General features: G+C 36.3%; 2 protein-coding genes across 2 annotated transcripts; both read right to left on the reverse strand.

The window, feature by feature from the left end:
• Positions 1-1,022: 1,022 nt before the first annotated feature.
• On the reverse strand, positions 1,023-1,874 carry LOC110696427. The gene has a single exon (XM_021873714.1). It carries the CDS (start codon positions 1,872-1,874, stop codon positions 1,023-1,025), a length of 852 nt encoding a protein of 283 aa, XP_021729406.1.
• Positions 1,875-9,859: 7,985 nt separating this feature from the next.
• On the reverse strand, positions 9,860-10,732 carry LOC110696428. Its single transcript, XM_021873715.1, has one exon. The coding sequence runs from the start codon at positions 10,730-10,732 to the stop codon at positions 9,860-9,862; it is 873 nt and encodes a 290-aa protein (XP_021729407.1).
• Positions 10,733-15,979: the final 5,247 nt, after the last annotated feature.

Consider the following 15,979-nt stretch of genomic DNA (forward strand, 5'->3'; position numbering starts at 1 on the left):
AATTAAAGGCGTAACCATCAGGAAACCGCAGCTGTTTAACCCACTCACACAAAACTTCTCTGAGCCTTGTCAAGAGCGAATGGAGCCTTTGGCATGACCTCTTTTCCTCTATCATCCTCTTGAAGATGAAGCTGCAGACGTTTACAATATCTGGAAATGTCATTCCGAGCTGATGGCGTGTCACACGTATGCTTTTTCACATCCATTACAGTGTGAATTAATTGATCGAAGAAGTTCTTTTCAATGTGCATGACATCTAAGTTGTGACGAATGAGCAAATGCTTCCAATATGGGAGCTCCCACAGTGTGCATTGCTTGTACCACCCCTTCTTTTCCTTTTTTAGCCGTTTAAGTGAATCGAGCCCATCTGTCGCCTTCGGAAGGTCCTTCACACATTTCCACAGCTCCTCTCCTGACATGATGTGTGGAGGGGCACCTTTTTCGACTTTGTTTTTGCAGAATGCAGTTTTACTAGTCCGAAAAGGGTGATATGTCGAAAGGAATTGGCGGTGGCAATCAAACCAAGAAACTTTACCACCATGTTCGAGCCAAAATTTTTTGCTCTTCTCCATGTAATGTGGACAAGCTTTCTTACCAGCTGTGGCCCAACCGGACAACATACCATAAGCCGGGAAGTCACTAACGGTCCATAGGATGGCTGCTCGAAGATTGAAATTCTGTTTCATCAAAATATCGTACGTAGCCGCGCCAACTTCCCACAACAGTTTCAACTCCTCTATCAACGGTAACATGTACACATCCAAGTTTCCCTTCGGGTTTTTAGGACCAGGAACGAGCAACGAAAGGAACATGAATTGTCTTTTCATACACATTGAGGGAGGCAGGTTATAAGGGGTCAAAATGACAGGCCAACAAGAATATTGTGCCCCAAACTTACCATGAGGAGCAAAACCACCTGTGCACAAGCCAAGTCTCACATTACGAGGCTCAGAGGCAAATTCTGGAAAGCGACTGTCGAGGTGTTTCCAAGCTTCACTGTCACTAGGGTGTGCCATTGTGCCTTAAACTCGGGGATTTTTCGAATGCCATCTCATTTCCTCCGAGATGTTCTTGGTTGCAAACAGTCTCTGCAACCTGGGTGTGATCGGGAAATAAAACAGAGCATTCAAAGGCACTGGGCTACCTTTGGAAGTCTGCTTGTATCGGTCGCTGCCACATACCCTACATGCAGACAGATAAGCATCATTCTTCCAAAACAACATACACCCTTTCGGGCATGCATGAATCTTTTGATGAGACAGTTCCAACCCCTTCACAATCTTCTTCACCTCATATAATGTGTCGGCCATATGGTTGTTGTTCGGAATCGCTTCACTTAGCAAAGAAGCAAACCCATCAACACATCTGTAAGGAAAATTATACTCACACTTTAGGCTAGTAATTCTAGCGGCCAACTCTAACACAGACAAAGAACTCCCTTTGTATAATGACCTTTCAGAAGCCTGCAACAAATCCAGAAAATGCTTAGCTGTTGCATTAGGCTCCTCCTCCGATGAAACACCAGCCTGCTCGGAGTGCCCCTGATCTTGGCTATGACCAAAAGCATCGAAAACCATTTCACGATATTCGTTGAACCGCCGTTCAAGAGCTCCCGGAAACCCTTCCCCGTGACACATCCACTGATAGTAGTTAGGTATGAAACCCTTGCGGTATAGATGAATTTTAACCGTATCCGCATTCCAAAGCCGTTTGTTCTTACATTTAACACATGGACACCTAACTTCATTCGGGTTACTACTCTCGGGATGATCTGTGACGTACTCTATGAATTCATCAACCCCTTTCACGAACTCTGGATTAATACTTTTCCCAACCATCCTTTCATACATCCAGCTACGTTCTCTTCGTTTCATGATTACAACTTCTACACAACTCACGCATATGTACAATCACATTAGTTATAAACCGTATTTTATGGTCATTATATACCAAAGCGTTATGGAAATGCAAATGAGATTTGAAATGCTTCCAAGGGGTCCTTATCACTCCAACCTAACCCATCCTTGTACGTTTAATCTCACTAGTGAATGTAAGCCAAGTTTTCAATTCTATGGAAAATCCGCCAGCATTTCCCTACAATTCTCCAAGTACACGATGTAGGCGATTAAACACACCTACATATGTACCCAGAGAACACTGTAGAGAAATGAAAAGGCAGGATTTTCCCTAGAATAAAAAACAAGGCTTACATTCACCGCCTAAGTGAGAATAAGCGTACTAGGACAGTCCCAACCGGGGACTATTCAAGACATACTCCTAATGTGTATGCCTTGAACGGGTATCTAGCATATGATTATGCAAATGATTCATTTATTATATATATATATAAAGTGAAGGACACATACATTATACTAAACAGAGATATATCATAATTAAAGTAAACTAAGCAAATAAATAAGCACAATTATTAAATATTATATTAAATATTATATTAAACATTATATCAAACAAAAATACTAAACTAAATAAACTAACATACACAATATTACACAAAACTAAACTAAAATAAACTAAACTAACATACATTATTATATTAAACTAAACCAAACTAAACTAACATGTTATAATACAACAATTAAAAACTAAACTTAAATAAACTAAACTAACATATCATAACACAAACACATTCATCTCATATATTTCAACATATTAAAATATAAATACAACAAATTGTATACACCTACACTTAAAACAATAATAAACTAACATATATCTACATATCATTAGTCACTAACATGCCAAGTATAAACTAAACTTATAATTATAGCTTTTATATACTCTCTAACCTGTAGATCTGAAGTTGTTATCGCCAAAGAACCAAATATATCTACAAATCCTACAAATAATTCAAATTCAAAACTTAGTAACTAAGTTTGTGCTGCCTATTTATATAAAAAATGAATAAATGCTATCAAGTTATAATGAAAAAAAGAAAAAATAAAATAAAAAAAGGAAAGACAACCTGCTGTCGGCGGTGGCTGGGCGTCGTTTTGGTTGCAGACCGGCGGCCGGCTGGTGTCGTGGCTGTTAGTAGCAATTCCACAAAAAAAAAAAAAAAAAAAAAAAAAAAAACCCGAAAACAGGTTATTTTAAAAAATAAAAATAACAAATTTAAATACTTACCACTATCCAGGGCGGCGCTTATGGTGAATTTCGGTGAAGCCTAGGTGGTTGTGGTGGAAATCGGCACTGCTAATGGTGAATTCCGGTGAAGCCTAGGTGGTGATGGTGGTTAGGGTTTTCCGCAACATTTACAAAAAAAAAAAAAAAAAAAAAAAAAAAAAAAAAGAGACATACCTACACCGGCGGCTGGTGGTGGAAGCGCGTTCTCCTTCTCCCTTTCTCCTTCTCTCTTTCTCTTTCTCCCTTTCTCTCTCTTCCTCTTTCTCCCTTTCCCTCTCTTCCTGTTTATGTTCTTTCTTTTCTGTCGCAAAACAAGTTTCAAACTCTAGTTTTTTTTTTTTAATTTGCTTTAATCTTCCAAAGGAATAAAATCCCTCGGAATTGCCTTCTTCCGACAGACTATTCCCTCGGAATTTGAAATTTCCAAGGGAATTTAAATCCGTCGGAAGGTACCTTTTCCGTCGGATTTTTCCGACAACTCTATTTTCCGCCGGAATTTTAAATTTTCCGACAGAATTTCAGTCCGTCGGAGCAATTCCGTCGGAATTAAGCCTATTTCTAGTAGTGGTTGCTTCCCTGCAGTTTGATTGATGATGAGTAGCTGAATCCGAGTGTGCTGAATCGGAGGAATGGGAAGATTTGAATCTTTTCCTCCGTCTTTCTGAACTAGAAGTTGTGGGTGGACTTGTTCTTGTGCACCAGGTAGTAGCATATCCTCTCTTGTTTACTTGCGGCTTGACATTATTCTTCATAAGGTTTTGCCACAAAGCTACTCGATTTTGTTGACTCTAAAGGGATGTGATGAGATTACACCTCTGTTGTATTTATATTGGTGATAAACCTCTTCTGGCTCGAATTGAAAATGTTGTTCTTTAGGATTCCATCTTATGTTGTTCTGATGGTTGAGACTGATCAGCCTGTTTTAACCTCTTACTTGAAGGTTCCCATGTTTCTTCTAACTCTCTGTTCTGATCCAAACAACTCACTTGTCGCTTAGGGGCTCTATTACTTGGACCTGATCCACCTGAGTTGCCTAAACTATCTGAGGAGGATGAAGAGGAGTCTTGATTCGACTGATGGTGGTTAGAGTCTTGATTTTCTGACGAACTTTGATTATGAGGGCTATGAGAAGGGGGGGTTCTGAAGACTGTGATGCTGGACTTGGATGAGGATACAGCCCCTGTCCTAAAATTTGGTGAAACATGCACATACCATATATGTAACCAAACATCCAATAACCTTATGTGAAATGTGAATTACAAAATCTAAGGCTTTTTTTTTAAAAAAAAACAATCTAAGTTTGCATAAATTAGGATGAGTCGATTATGACATGAATTGAAATTGATCCGATATGAGCTAAAAGACCCTAAAGCTAAAGACTAATATTATTGTTTTCTAGAAACAAATTATTGACAATTAGTTTTGAAAATTCTATGCATAACCAGTTGCACCTTACGTATGACATAGATTTGGGCTTGAGCTTGTTTCTTAGACTTTGTAAAAAAAAAATTATGGCCCAAGTTCTAGCCATTTACGTACAAATCTTGTGATCTTGCCGCCAAAAGGCAAGAGCGCTGTGCACAATCGAGTGCCAAAACACTCGAATTGTGATGGACTATCAAATCGCTAACATTAGCGTAACTATTAGTCCAAAAAACCATTAACTTCTTACCCAAATACAACTATAACTAATAACTTGAAATCATCTAATATTTTTGTTGCATTATTTTCAAGGCTCCATTTATAGTAAACGTAAAAGTAGTAACTATCATTTTTCATTTACAGATAATAATAATAATAATAATAATAATAATAATAATAATAATAATAATAATAATAACAATAACAATAATAATAATAATAATAATAATAATAATAATAATTTACGACATGCTGGCATTGTTGGTCTTGGACGAGCCTTTGAAGATGCGTTGAGTCTGTTTAATGGAATAGTGGAGTCTGACGTTATGAGTAATCCTAGTGAGGTCGCTGCCCCTAAACTCATGAAGAAATTGGCAGATATATATTTCACAAAGGTTACCGCTTCTGCATAATCCGCCTATTCTTTGTCTCCTCGACAATCAGCATTGTGGAAATCGCAGCAGGGAGATTACACCTCTGTTGCTTCAGGCAGTCCCTATTTCTGGGTTGGGTCAGACGATGAACGCAAAGACCTACCGATGTGTGTTGTGCTAGGATGGGTGTTCCATTGTTCTCTATCTCGATGTCGTGCTCTGCTTGTTCTCGGGTTTTTACTGGGGATATTTTCGGTGATCACGCGGTGTCGTGTGCTGGTATTGTGGGTATTAAACATCGGCATAATATTGTCCGGGATACCCTTGTTGATATCTGCTACGGATTTGGGATTTCAGCAAGAAAAGAAGTTGACATAGGGTTGTCTAGAGGGAATGACGGGGCCCTCAGACCTGCTGATGTGTTACTTTATTCCTGGGATCGTTGTCGCGATGTTTGTGTGGATTTAACAAGGTCTTCTCCTTTGACACAGACAGGACTATCTGACTTTGTTCCTGGACGGGTTGTGGCTGATGCGGCTCATCGGAAGCGGGTGAAGTATGAAGCTAGTTGTCGGCTGATTGGATATGGTTTCATTCCCTTCTCCTTTTCTTCGCTTGGGAAATTAGAGAAGGAGGTTGTTGTGTTGCTAAAATGGGTTCAGAGGTTCTCAACGACGCAAGACATTGTGGCTCGTGCTGCAGCTCATATCTTCATTAGGGTAGGCTTTGCTATAGCTAGAGGAGTGGGGGCCCAGATTGTATCTCGGCTTCCCACTAATTTATTGTTGGTTGTATGACTTTGTCTGTTTTTGAGATATAATAATAATAATAATAATAATAATAATAATAATAATAATAATAATAATAATAATAATAATAATAATAATAATAATAATAATAATAATAATAATAATAATAATAAGGAAATTTTGACTTTTGCTACCATAAAAAACCTTGAGTTTCATTTTTGCTACCCCTTAAATTTTTTTTTTTATTTTACTACCACCTAAAAACACCTTTGTCAAAATTTGCTACCACTTAACAGAATCCGTTAAGATTCCGTTAAGTTTATTCAAGATTCCGTTAAGTTTATTCAAAAAAAAATAAATTAAAATGTATTAAAAAAAAAAAAAACCAACCACCCTTAATTGCCCCCCCTCCCGTCAGCCACCTCCCCCCCTCCCCCCTGCCGGCGACCGACGGCCAAACTAGGGCCAACGCCGGCGACCCCACCCCAATCCCTTTCCCCCACCAACCCCGGCGACCCCCACCTACGCAGCCACCCCCCAATCCCTTTCCCCCAGCTACGCAGCCACCCCCCTTGCTTTTCCCCCTCTTGCTGCCCCGACCCCCACCCTGAACCGGAAACCACCCCCCTCGCCATTCCCCCCACCGGAATCGGCCCCTCTCCCCATTCCCCCACCGGAATCGACCCCCCTTCCCTTCCCCTACCCTTTTCGGCCACCCTAACCCTAAACCTTTTCGATCTCCGGCGACCCCCTCGAAACCCCAACTACCCCACACTCGAATCTTCCTGTGTGCGATGAAGACAACAGGGGAAGGGGAGATGCGCGACAGGTGGCTAGGGGGTGGAGGGGGAGTGGCAGGGGAAGGGGAAGGGGATTGGTGGGGAAGGGGAGATGCGGGACAGGTGGCTAGGGGGTGGAGGGGGAGTTGCAGGGGAAGGGGATTGGTGGCTGGGGAAGGAGGAGAGACAGGTAGGGGAAGGGGATTGGTGGGGGAAGGAGGAGAGACAGGTAGGGGAAGGGGATTGGTGGGGGGAAGGAGGAGAGAGAGGGGCAGGGGTGAAGTGGGGCCCACAAACGGCACAACTAACAGCTTCCGTCAACTGGTAGCGAATTTTGACAAAGGTGTTTTTAGGTAGTAAAATAAAAAGAAAAATTTAAGGGGTAGCAAAAATGAAACTCAAGGTTTTTTGTGGTAGCAAAAGTCAAAATTTCCTAATAATAATAATAATAATAAATAAATAATCTTACTTTAAATTTTTTTAGTCACTATGCATAATGCCAAATGTAAAGAATAAAAAGGAAAAAAAGAGTACTTGAAAACCATAAGTGATAACCAAATATGCATAATTAATTACCTGATAATCACAACTAATAAACAAAAACCATAACTAAGCTACTACTTCCATAAATATTAATCTAGAACCATGAGTAATACTACACATATTTCTTACGAGTATAAGTTAATACTCCCTCTGCTTTAAACTTTTTATTTAAGTGCCTCCCTTTGATCGGCATATTTGTCAAAGTATTACTTAGACAAATTATCTTTAATTAGTAATAAATAAAGATTATAAAATTTGACATGTGAATACAATATATTGAAGCGATTCTAACAAATACTTTTATAACTATGTTTGATTTTATGTACTTCCTCCGTTTTTTATTATCTGCAACAATTACTAAAAGTGGGCGCTCCATATTATTTGCAACAAGTTTTTTTTTCCTTTTATAGTAAGTTTGGGGTGTGTAAAATTCCGAAATTACCCTTAAAAAACTGATTAGAAACTAACCTAAAACTTAACTATGATTAATAAACTCCATAATCTAACATCCTAACCTAATCCTTCCCACCAAAAATCAGAATCCCCTCCCCCTTTTTTCATCAACAAAGAGGAACCCTAATTATTTCTCTCTCCTCACCTCCTCACCTACCATCATCAATGCAGCTCTCAACCGTCGCCATTAATGAAGCTCTGTTACATCTTCCAACGTTTACTATCCTCCGTTTATTCTTTTTCAAACATTCTGCCTTCTCCCAAACCAATGCCCGTTTGTGTTTCTCTCTCTTCAAATTGAAACCCTAAACTTTGCGATTCTCCTTCTTCAACTTTAAACCCAGAAAATGAGTTCCTCAGACAAAAAAAAACCCCGATTCCGGCGTCATTGCTACCTATAAGTGTGACAAACGCAGTGGGAAGATGCGTTTGTTTGGAACTCGTACTGCGATGTACTTGGATATGAAGCGAAGGACAGGGGGGGTGCGAAACTGACCCCATGTGAGTCTGATGATGAGCCTCGTGTTGTGGAGTGGCCAGATCTGGTTAAGGCCGGTGAGGGTTGTACCAAAACTGTTCCGGAAGTCATCATTCTGGACAGCGATGATGATGAACCCCCTGTTCCTGCCGTTTCGCCTCCTAAAGCCGTTGAAGAGGGAGCGACTATTTTCTGGGCTGATGTTGGTTCTAGGGCAAAGGATGTCGCTTCTGGCAAAAAAAAGGCAGAGATCTGAGTCCCTTCCTGCTGAGAGCGCTGAAAGCTGTGCGCCGTAGCTTGAGTCTCCTACTAATCTAGCAGCGTAACTCATTTCTTACCCTCGATTTAATTGGTTCTTCGTTTTCTTGTTCTTTTACTCTTTCAATTATTCTAGGGTTTAAGGTTTTTTTCCTGACTTGATGTTACATGGTTGAAATGGCTTGAATGGATCTATTCATGTGTGGTGCATGTTATTGTGGACTGTAATTGGCTAATAATGTGGAGTGGTTGTACTGATTTGTGTTTTATTGCCTTATTTTGATTGTTGTTGGCCTTTCCTGGGTTTGTCTGGTGTATTGGCATTTGCTGGTTCTAATTGTTGCAATGGTTTGTCTGGTGTATTGTTGCTGTTGTATTGGCATTTGCTGGTTCTAATTGTTGCAATAGTTTGTCTGGTGTATTGTTGCTGGTGTATTGGCATTTGCTGGATGTAATTATTGCTTCAGTTTGTCTAGTGTATTGTTGCTGGTGTATTGGCATTTGCTGGTTCTAATTGTTGCAAAAGTTGCTGGTTCTGTGATTATTAGTTTGAGTTATGCTGCGTTGGGTTTGCTAATAGCTTTGCAGATTCATAGTTGCCTAATTCTTAGGATGTGTTGTGTATGTTTGGAAGGCTCAAATGCCCTGTGATTAGTTGCCTCACCATTATGTTGGTTGCCCTACTTGTGTTATGCTTGTTGTGTGCATAGTTCTTCACAATTATTGTAGCCTGTTGGAGGGTTGAGAAGTTGTTTAAGATAATCATGATCTGTGTTGTGTTGAATTCTTTGTCTGAGTTCATTCGGTTTAACTTGGAGGCTGGACTAATAAGGGATTCTTATGCCATTGGAGTTCAGAGTTGTTGGTTGCCTGAGTTGATTTAGTAGTGATTTGGTGAATTGTGAGTAACCTTTTTGAGTCCCCTAAACAGCAAGTTGTCCCTTAGCCAGTGAATGAGTCCCTTGATTTTTTTTTTTGTGTATTGTGGTTGGGAAATCCATATGATGAAGGGACTCATTTGATACAACCAATTCATAACTTGGATTAGCTCCAACAACTTGAAATAACAATTGTTGTTGAGGGAACCAATTATGTAATTTTTGTGAAAAAAATAAAAACCCTCTGATGGATTTATTTGTTTCCCTGTTTTGTATTATGATGCTTAGTTTGTGTCCCTAGTTGGTTATAAATCTTCCATAATGTTAATCATTAATTTCCCCAAAAGATTTTACAATATCCAAAACAAGCTAGCTTAGACTACCATACAATATGCATGTGCCTGACTTACAACAAAATACACATAACCAATGATTAACCTACAGTAATGAAAAAAAAAATAAACAGAAACCATTACATACAATGATTCTTGTTGCTTCATTTACTTCCATTGGTTATGTGTGGCAGTCTTACTAAAACTTCTACATGTGTCAATTGCTGTGTTTAGTCTGCATCAACTTGCATCCCTTCATCTTCTTCATTTGCTTGATCAGTTGATATGAAAATGGTGTTGAGGTAGTCAACAGCTTGTTGAACCACCCTCCTGTCCACCTCTAAAATTTCTGGTAGCATCCCAATCCTTTCTAGCCTCTTCTTCCCTTTCTGTGGTGGGGTGAAGTTATTCCCCCCTAGGTGATTGAGTATTTCTTCCATGCAGCATTGTAGGGTTATCCAACAATATTTGTTCAACACTGGGTTGAACAACTCATATGCTTCTTTAACCCTATCTATGAGTTCCACTAAATTCTTTGAGAATGATTGGTATTGTAGTGATTGTATCACACTGAACAGCCCTAGATCTAGCACATTTAAATCTGGGGACTGAGGGGGCTGGTATATGAATTCAATGTTGAATCCATCTGACTGACAGGCTGCCTGAAATTCCTCAACCATAGGAACTTGATGGGGTCTGGCATTATCCCATTGTATCCATATGTCCTTGGGTAGATTGGAAGGCCATTTAGCTTTGATGCCTGGAATTACATGGTTCAATAGCATTGCCCTTATGGCTTCTTTGTTGACATTTTGTGTAGCTTTGATTTCCACCACACCAGCTTCCCTGTTTTTGCTTTTTTTCTTTGCTGTGCTTTCATACACAAATGGATAAATACCATACTTTCCATCATGTCTGACTTCTCCTTGTTGGTTAAAAATAGGCTTCCCAATGGCTGCCATGAACATGCCCTTGACTTTAAACCTTTTGGACTGTTGGCACATGTATGGGTTTGCTTCATTTGGAAGGAGGTAGAACCTCCTGGTTTCTGGGTTCAAGTAGAACCATTTTTCATCAATATGGACAACTTGTTGCATGTCCATAAACTTTGGGTCCCCATTTACTTCAGCAGGCATTAGATGACTTAGCACCCATTTCAATCTTGCTACCTTGTGATTGTCTGTCAGATATGGATGGTTTTGTGGTTGTATGTGTTCTGAGTCTGCCTTTCTTCTTCAGTTTGTGTATTGTGACATGTGGTATCTTCAGAGCTGCTGCATAGCTTCTCTCATTGGTCCTCTTATACAAGGGAACTGATTGCAGGAACTCATCTGTGTAGACCTTTGGTTTTGGTCCTGTTTTCCCCAGCTTCTTACTTCTGATATCTATCAAATTCCCCTTTGCCATCTGGGATTTAATGTCCTCAAAGAGTCTCTGAATTGTGGATCTATGAACATTAAATTTGTTGGCTTGCTGTGTTATATATCCTCTTGGCAGAGGTCCCCCCCCCTAGCTTCAACAAATAACCATCTACTAGTTCCCTTTTCTGTGGAACAGTGAGCTGTTTTCTGCTTTTCTGTTGATGCATGCCACCATCAGTCTGATGTTCTGCAGTCCCTTGCATATTGTTTGCTTCACTGTGTCCCATTCTGTTTTCATCATTAAGCATTTGTTCTATGCTGAAAAAATCATCATCTTCACTGCCTGCCATGATATTTATGCTGATGATGTTGAGTTCCCCAGATTTCAGGCCTGGTAATGAAGTGGCGGGGGGGGCTATTTTTTGATTGTTGTGCTGTTGCTGAACCAGAATTATGGAGTTGATGCTGCAATTAACTTAGGACTAATTTAGGTTTTAGTCATTACTAATTATGTAATCTTTTGGAAGGAACAAGTATGGTCTGTAATTTGTGGGAAACTCTGTTTTTTTGCTTGTACACTGTTGGGCAGGTTGTTTATATACCCCCCTTAAATGAAAATTTCAAAGGGGGGGAAAATTTGGATGAAAAGCTATCTTTTGGAAAAGGGTGGGAAAAATTTCGTGGGAAATGATGAATTGAAAAATTTGGGGTTGGCTGTTTTTTTTTTTAAATTTGGTTGACAAAATATTAGAGGGAAAAAAAGTGGTTCAAAAATTTGATAAAGGGTCCACCTTTTTTTAAAAAGTTGGACCACTTTCTCTTTCTTTAAAAAAATCAGATTTTTTCCCTCCTTTTTTAACTCTTTAATTACATACCCCATTACCTACTTTTATTCAACTAAACACCTCTTAAAGTTTTGCCTAGGCATGCGTGAAGTTGTCCTTTGTTGCAAATAATTAAAAACGGAGGAAGTATAAAGCATAAAACATTAGTCAAAGTGGTTGTACATGAATTGTGCAAAAGTCCAATTGGAGCACATAAAAAAAATTAAAAAAAAAAAAAAAAAAAAAAAAAAAAAAAAAAAAAGATGAAGTATATGCTGTACCTTATACTTATTACTCATCCTGCGCTTGACTAGCTAAACCTTAAGCATTCAGATATAAATCAAAGTGTTTTATTCCTGTATAAAACCATGATAAGAAGCAATAACATAAAGAATTAGTATAGTTAAAGTCCCTATCTTATTGTTATACTTCACCTCAATGATATCCGACAGAAAGCAAGGGTATCTTGTCAATGGTCATAATAGTTATCACTAACCTTCTGACAAGAGAACCATAATCTATCTTTAACCCTCATCTACTTTCTAGTCTTTGTAGTTGGGTAGCTAACTTGTCATTATTGTCTTTTGTACTGCTACCTCTGTCTCATAATATAGTGTCAGGTATTTTTATTTGCAAGATTTATAAAACGTACTTTAAGTCGTCAACAAAGATTTAAAATTAAGTATTGCCTCCGTTAATTATTACGTGTCACCTTGGAATATTTTATATCTCATAAATCTCTATTTTATAAAAAAATTTAACAAAACTCTTATTAATAGTGCATGGACATTTATATCCCTAAAAATGTTCTTTTACTTATTTGCTTCCATTTGATTTCGAAATTAAAGTCTTAAAATGGTCTATTAAATCCTTTAAATTGATAAACTATTTGTAAATTAAAAAGTTGTGTTTATTTCAATATAAAAAACCATCTTTTACTCTCTCCATTTTTATTATTTTTTTTCTTATATGGAATTTGGCCAAATTTTAGTCCCAAAATGTTCATCCCATTTGCATTAAATACCCTCCAATCTGCAATAATATTTGTGAAAAATTAGCTTCTCAATGTAAATTTTGTTTTTTCTATGTACTTTTATTACTTTCTATTTCTACTTTTTTTACAAATTCTATGTAAATTTACCTTTTCCATGTACTTTTATTAGTTTCCCCATACACTTGTACTTCCCACTTAAGTTTCTTAATACCCGTGAAAAATGCCCAAAAGGGTCGTTATTTTAGGGACGAAGGAGTACAAAGTATTCTAAATTAATTTTAATATACAAGGAGTACAAGAATTACAATAATTGTGTGATGTCTTGTTTAGTTTATTCAATTTGTCTCAATAAGTACTTAAATTTATTAGAAATTTATATTTTTAGAACTCGATATTTTTTTACCTTTCCCTCGCTAAATCAAATTAGCTCTACTAATATTTCGAACCTTGCACATCCCACAACATCCAACACATTTATTGTCTATATGCAAATAGTTGTAATAAAACAAAATGCATAGGGCTTAAAGGCCATCGACTCATCGGTAATAATTTTTCTTGAAGGGCTAACCATACCGTGCGCATCGCCCGCGTTGGAATCCATAGTAATACCCAAAAGTTACACATAATAATTAACGGAGGTAGTATATATATAAATTTATAATATTATAAAACTGCACATTAAGACAAATCTAAAAATATTTTTATTGATCATATACGACTTATACTAATACGATGCGAACAATTTATTTTTGACTAAATCTTAAACATTTGATTGAGTTAGTTTTTGTAGAAGACTGATAATTCCACAATTATACAAGTATATAATCTTATGGGGCACTTCAAGTTAATTATATATACGTCATCCACATAAAATCTAAGCTAAATATGTGAACGTTGATTTTGGGATAATGTTAGTTAGGAAAATAGAGCCAACCACCCACTATTAGTTCCGCTTAAATCAACAAAATGAATCACGAAGTGTCCAAATGGACCAAATACATGACAATCCATATACTAAAGCTTGTTTATGGATTTTCTTGAATGTGTAGTTTAATGCTAATTAAATAAGATTTCTTGGTTCAATAAGAATTTTGAGATTAATATTTGGTACTTATTTGGCTATAAAGGGCATATGCAAACTTGTCCTTGGAAGTAGTTGATTGTACTTACTTTTATTTGGAGGTCACTTTTGGACTTTTAATGTGTAATCTCTATGTAATTTTTATTTTGTAATTTTTATATTTTCCAGTCGATTGGAAATTTTAGACATATGAGGACGGATATAGCTAATCATATTTGGAGAGCTCTTTCAATTTTACCGTATGTCATAACTTTAGTTGTTGATAGTATACTTGATGAAACTATATATAAATAAAATATTTTAAGAGATATAAATGTCTACATACTATTCTTAAAATTTCAAAAAAAAAAACAATAGATAATAAAAATCAATGAGGGTAGAAAAGTGAATAAATTAAACATTTTTAGAGAGTGTAATTGTTCAAATACTAATAATAAGAGTTAGTTCAACTTTTTAAAACTGTAGGAATTCAGTATTATTCTCAAAAACATATGCCACTTAAAAGAAATATACATCAACTTATAATTCTACACAAAAATATCACTGATGTACCATCAATCTATTATAATATTATAATATTAGATGGAGCTCGTACGATGCACGGTTTATTTGTATTTTTAAATTCAAATATTTTTTGTATTTATGTGATAAAATTTGTTATTTTATACGTTGTACGTAGTATATCATTAAATATTTTTATTTAAAAAAAATTAATCTAGATGAAGCCCGTGCGATGCACAGTTTGTTTGTATTTTTTTAAATAAAATATTCTACTAAATATATATTTATCTCCTAAACTTTCTGATATTCGTTTGCTTAATACTTGAGTTTTTTATTTTATTTCACAAAGTTTCATATGTGGTTGGTCACATCGTGTGGTCAGGATTACTTGGTCATGGGTTACTCGGTTGGTCAAAGGTTACTCGATCGATCAGGGGTTACTCGGACAGTGAGAGGTTACCCGGTCAGTGTTTTGGTATATCTCAGCCGGCCACACGATATGATTAGCCACACGAAAAATGTGTTGATTTTATTATTATAATTTTTTAAATATAATAATCTTATATGTCGCACTGATAATTTTTTAATTTATTATTATAATCCTACATAGCATTTTAAAAAAAGTAAAAAACTTGTCTTACGTGGCATAATCGTATTGTAGCGTTTTAAAATATTAATCCTACGTGGCGCTTGTTTATTAAAATCCTACGTAGCGCTTTAAAAAAAATTATCTTACGTGGCATAATCTTATTGTTGCGTTTTAAAACATAGTAATTTTATGTGGCGCTCTAATAATTTTTTTAAAATTAAAATCCTACGTGACGCTCTAAAATCTTGGGAATAAACTCACCTTTATATATATACATATATATATATATATATACATATATATATATATACATATATATATATACATATATATATATATATATACATATATATATATATTGTAAATTTCCTTTCATTCGTTAAATATATAGATAAAATTCCTAATCTCAAAAGATAATATTTTATATTTAATTAGTTAAAACTAAAATCTCATTCGCCAATTTTGCTTACTGACATTTGAATTACTTAATTCTTAAAAAAATTACAAATCTCTTATTTAATTAGCTATAACTAAAATGTATAATCCTACATGTCGCGTTAACAAAATTTGGGCCTCAATATTATGGCAAATACTAAATGTGACATTAATGTGAATATGTGCTTTGGCATGTAGTCCAAATTAGGTTTAAGAGTAAAGAGACTACCTACTTTAGATTTTGTATTCTTTTGTAAATACTTTGCTCTTTGTTACATTGATAATTAGATCCATAAAGTCGTGTATTGAATGACAAAAGAAATAAATTATAGGTGGCCTAAGGGATTATTGAGTTAATTTTGAAAACTGAATGAAAACAAAAAGTGAATATAACAATGGAAAACAAAGAAAATATTTTTTTTCAGTACTATTGATAAAAGAGCATGAAATTATTGTCTTAGTTTTTTATTCACATTAATATCTTTAATTGATTTTTATGATTGTCACTTAGCTTGTTATTTATTCATATTGAAAGAATAAAAATGCAACTAGCTTATTCTTAAGT

Source organism: Chenopodium quinoa, unplaced genomic scaffold, assembly GCF_001683475.1.
Source record: "Chenopodium quinoa cultivar QQ74 unplaced genomic scaffold, ASM168347v1, whole genome shotgun sequence".
In the NCBI taxonomy this organism is placed as follows: Eukaryota; Viridiplantae; Streptophyta; class Magnoliopsida; order Caryophyllales; family Amaranthaceae; genus Chenopodium; species Chenopodium quinoa.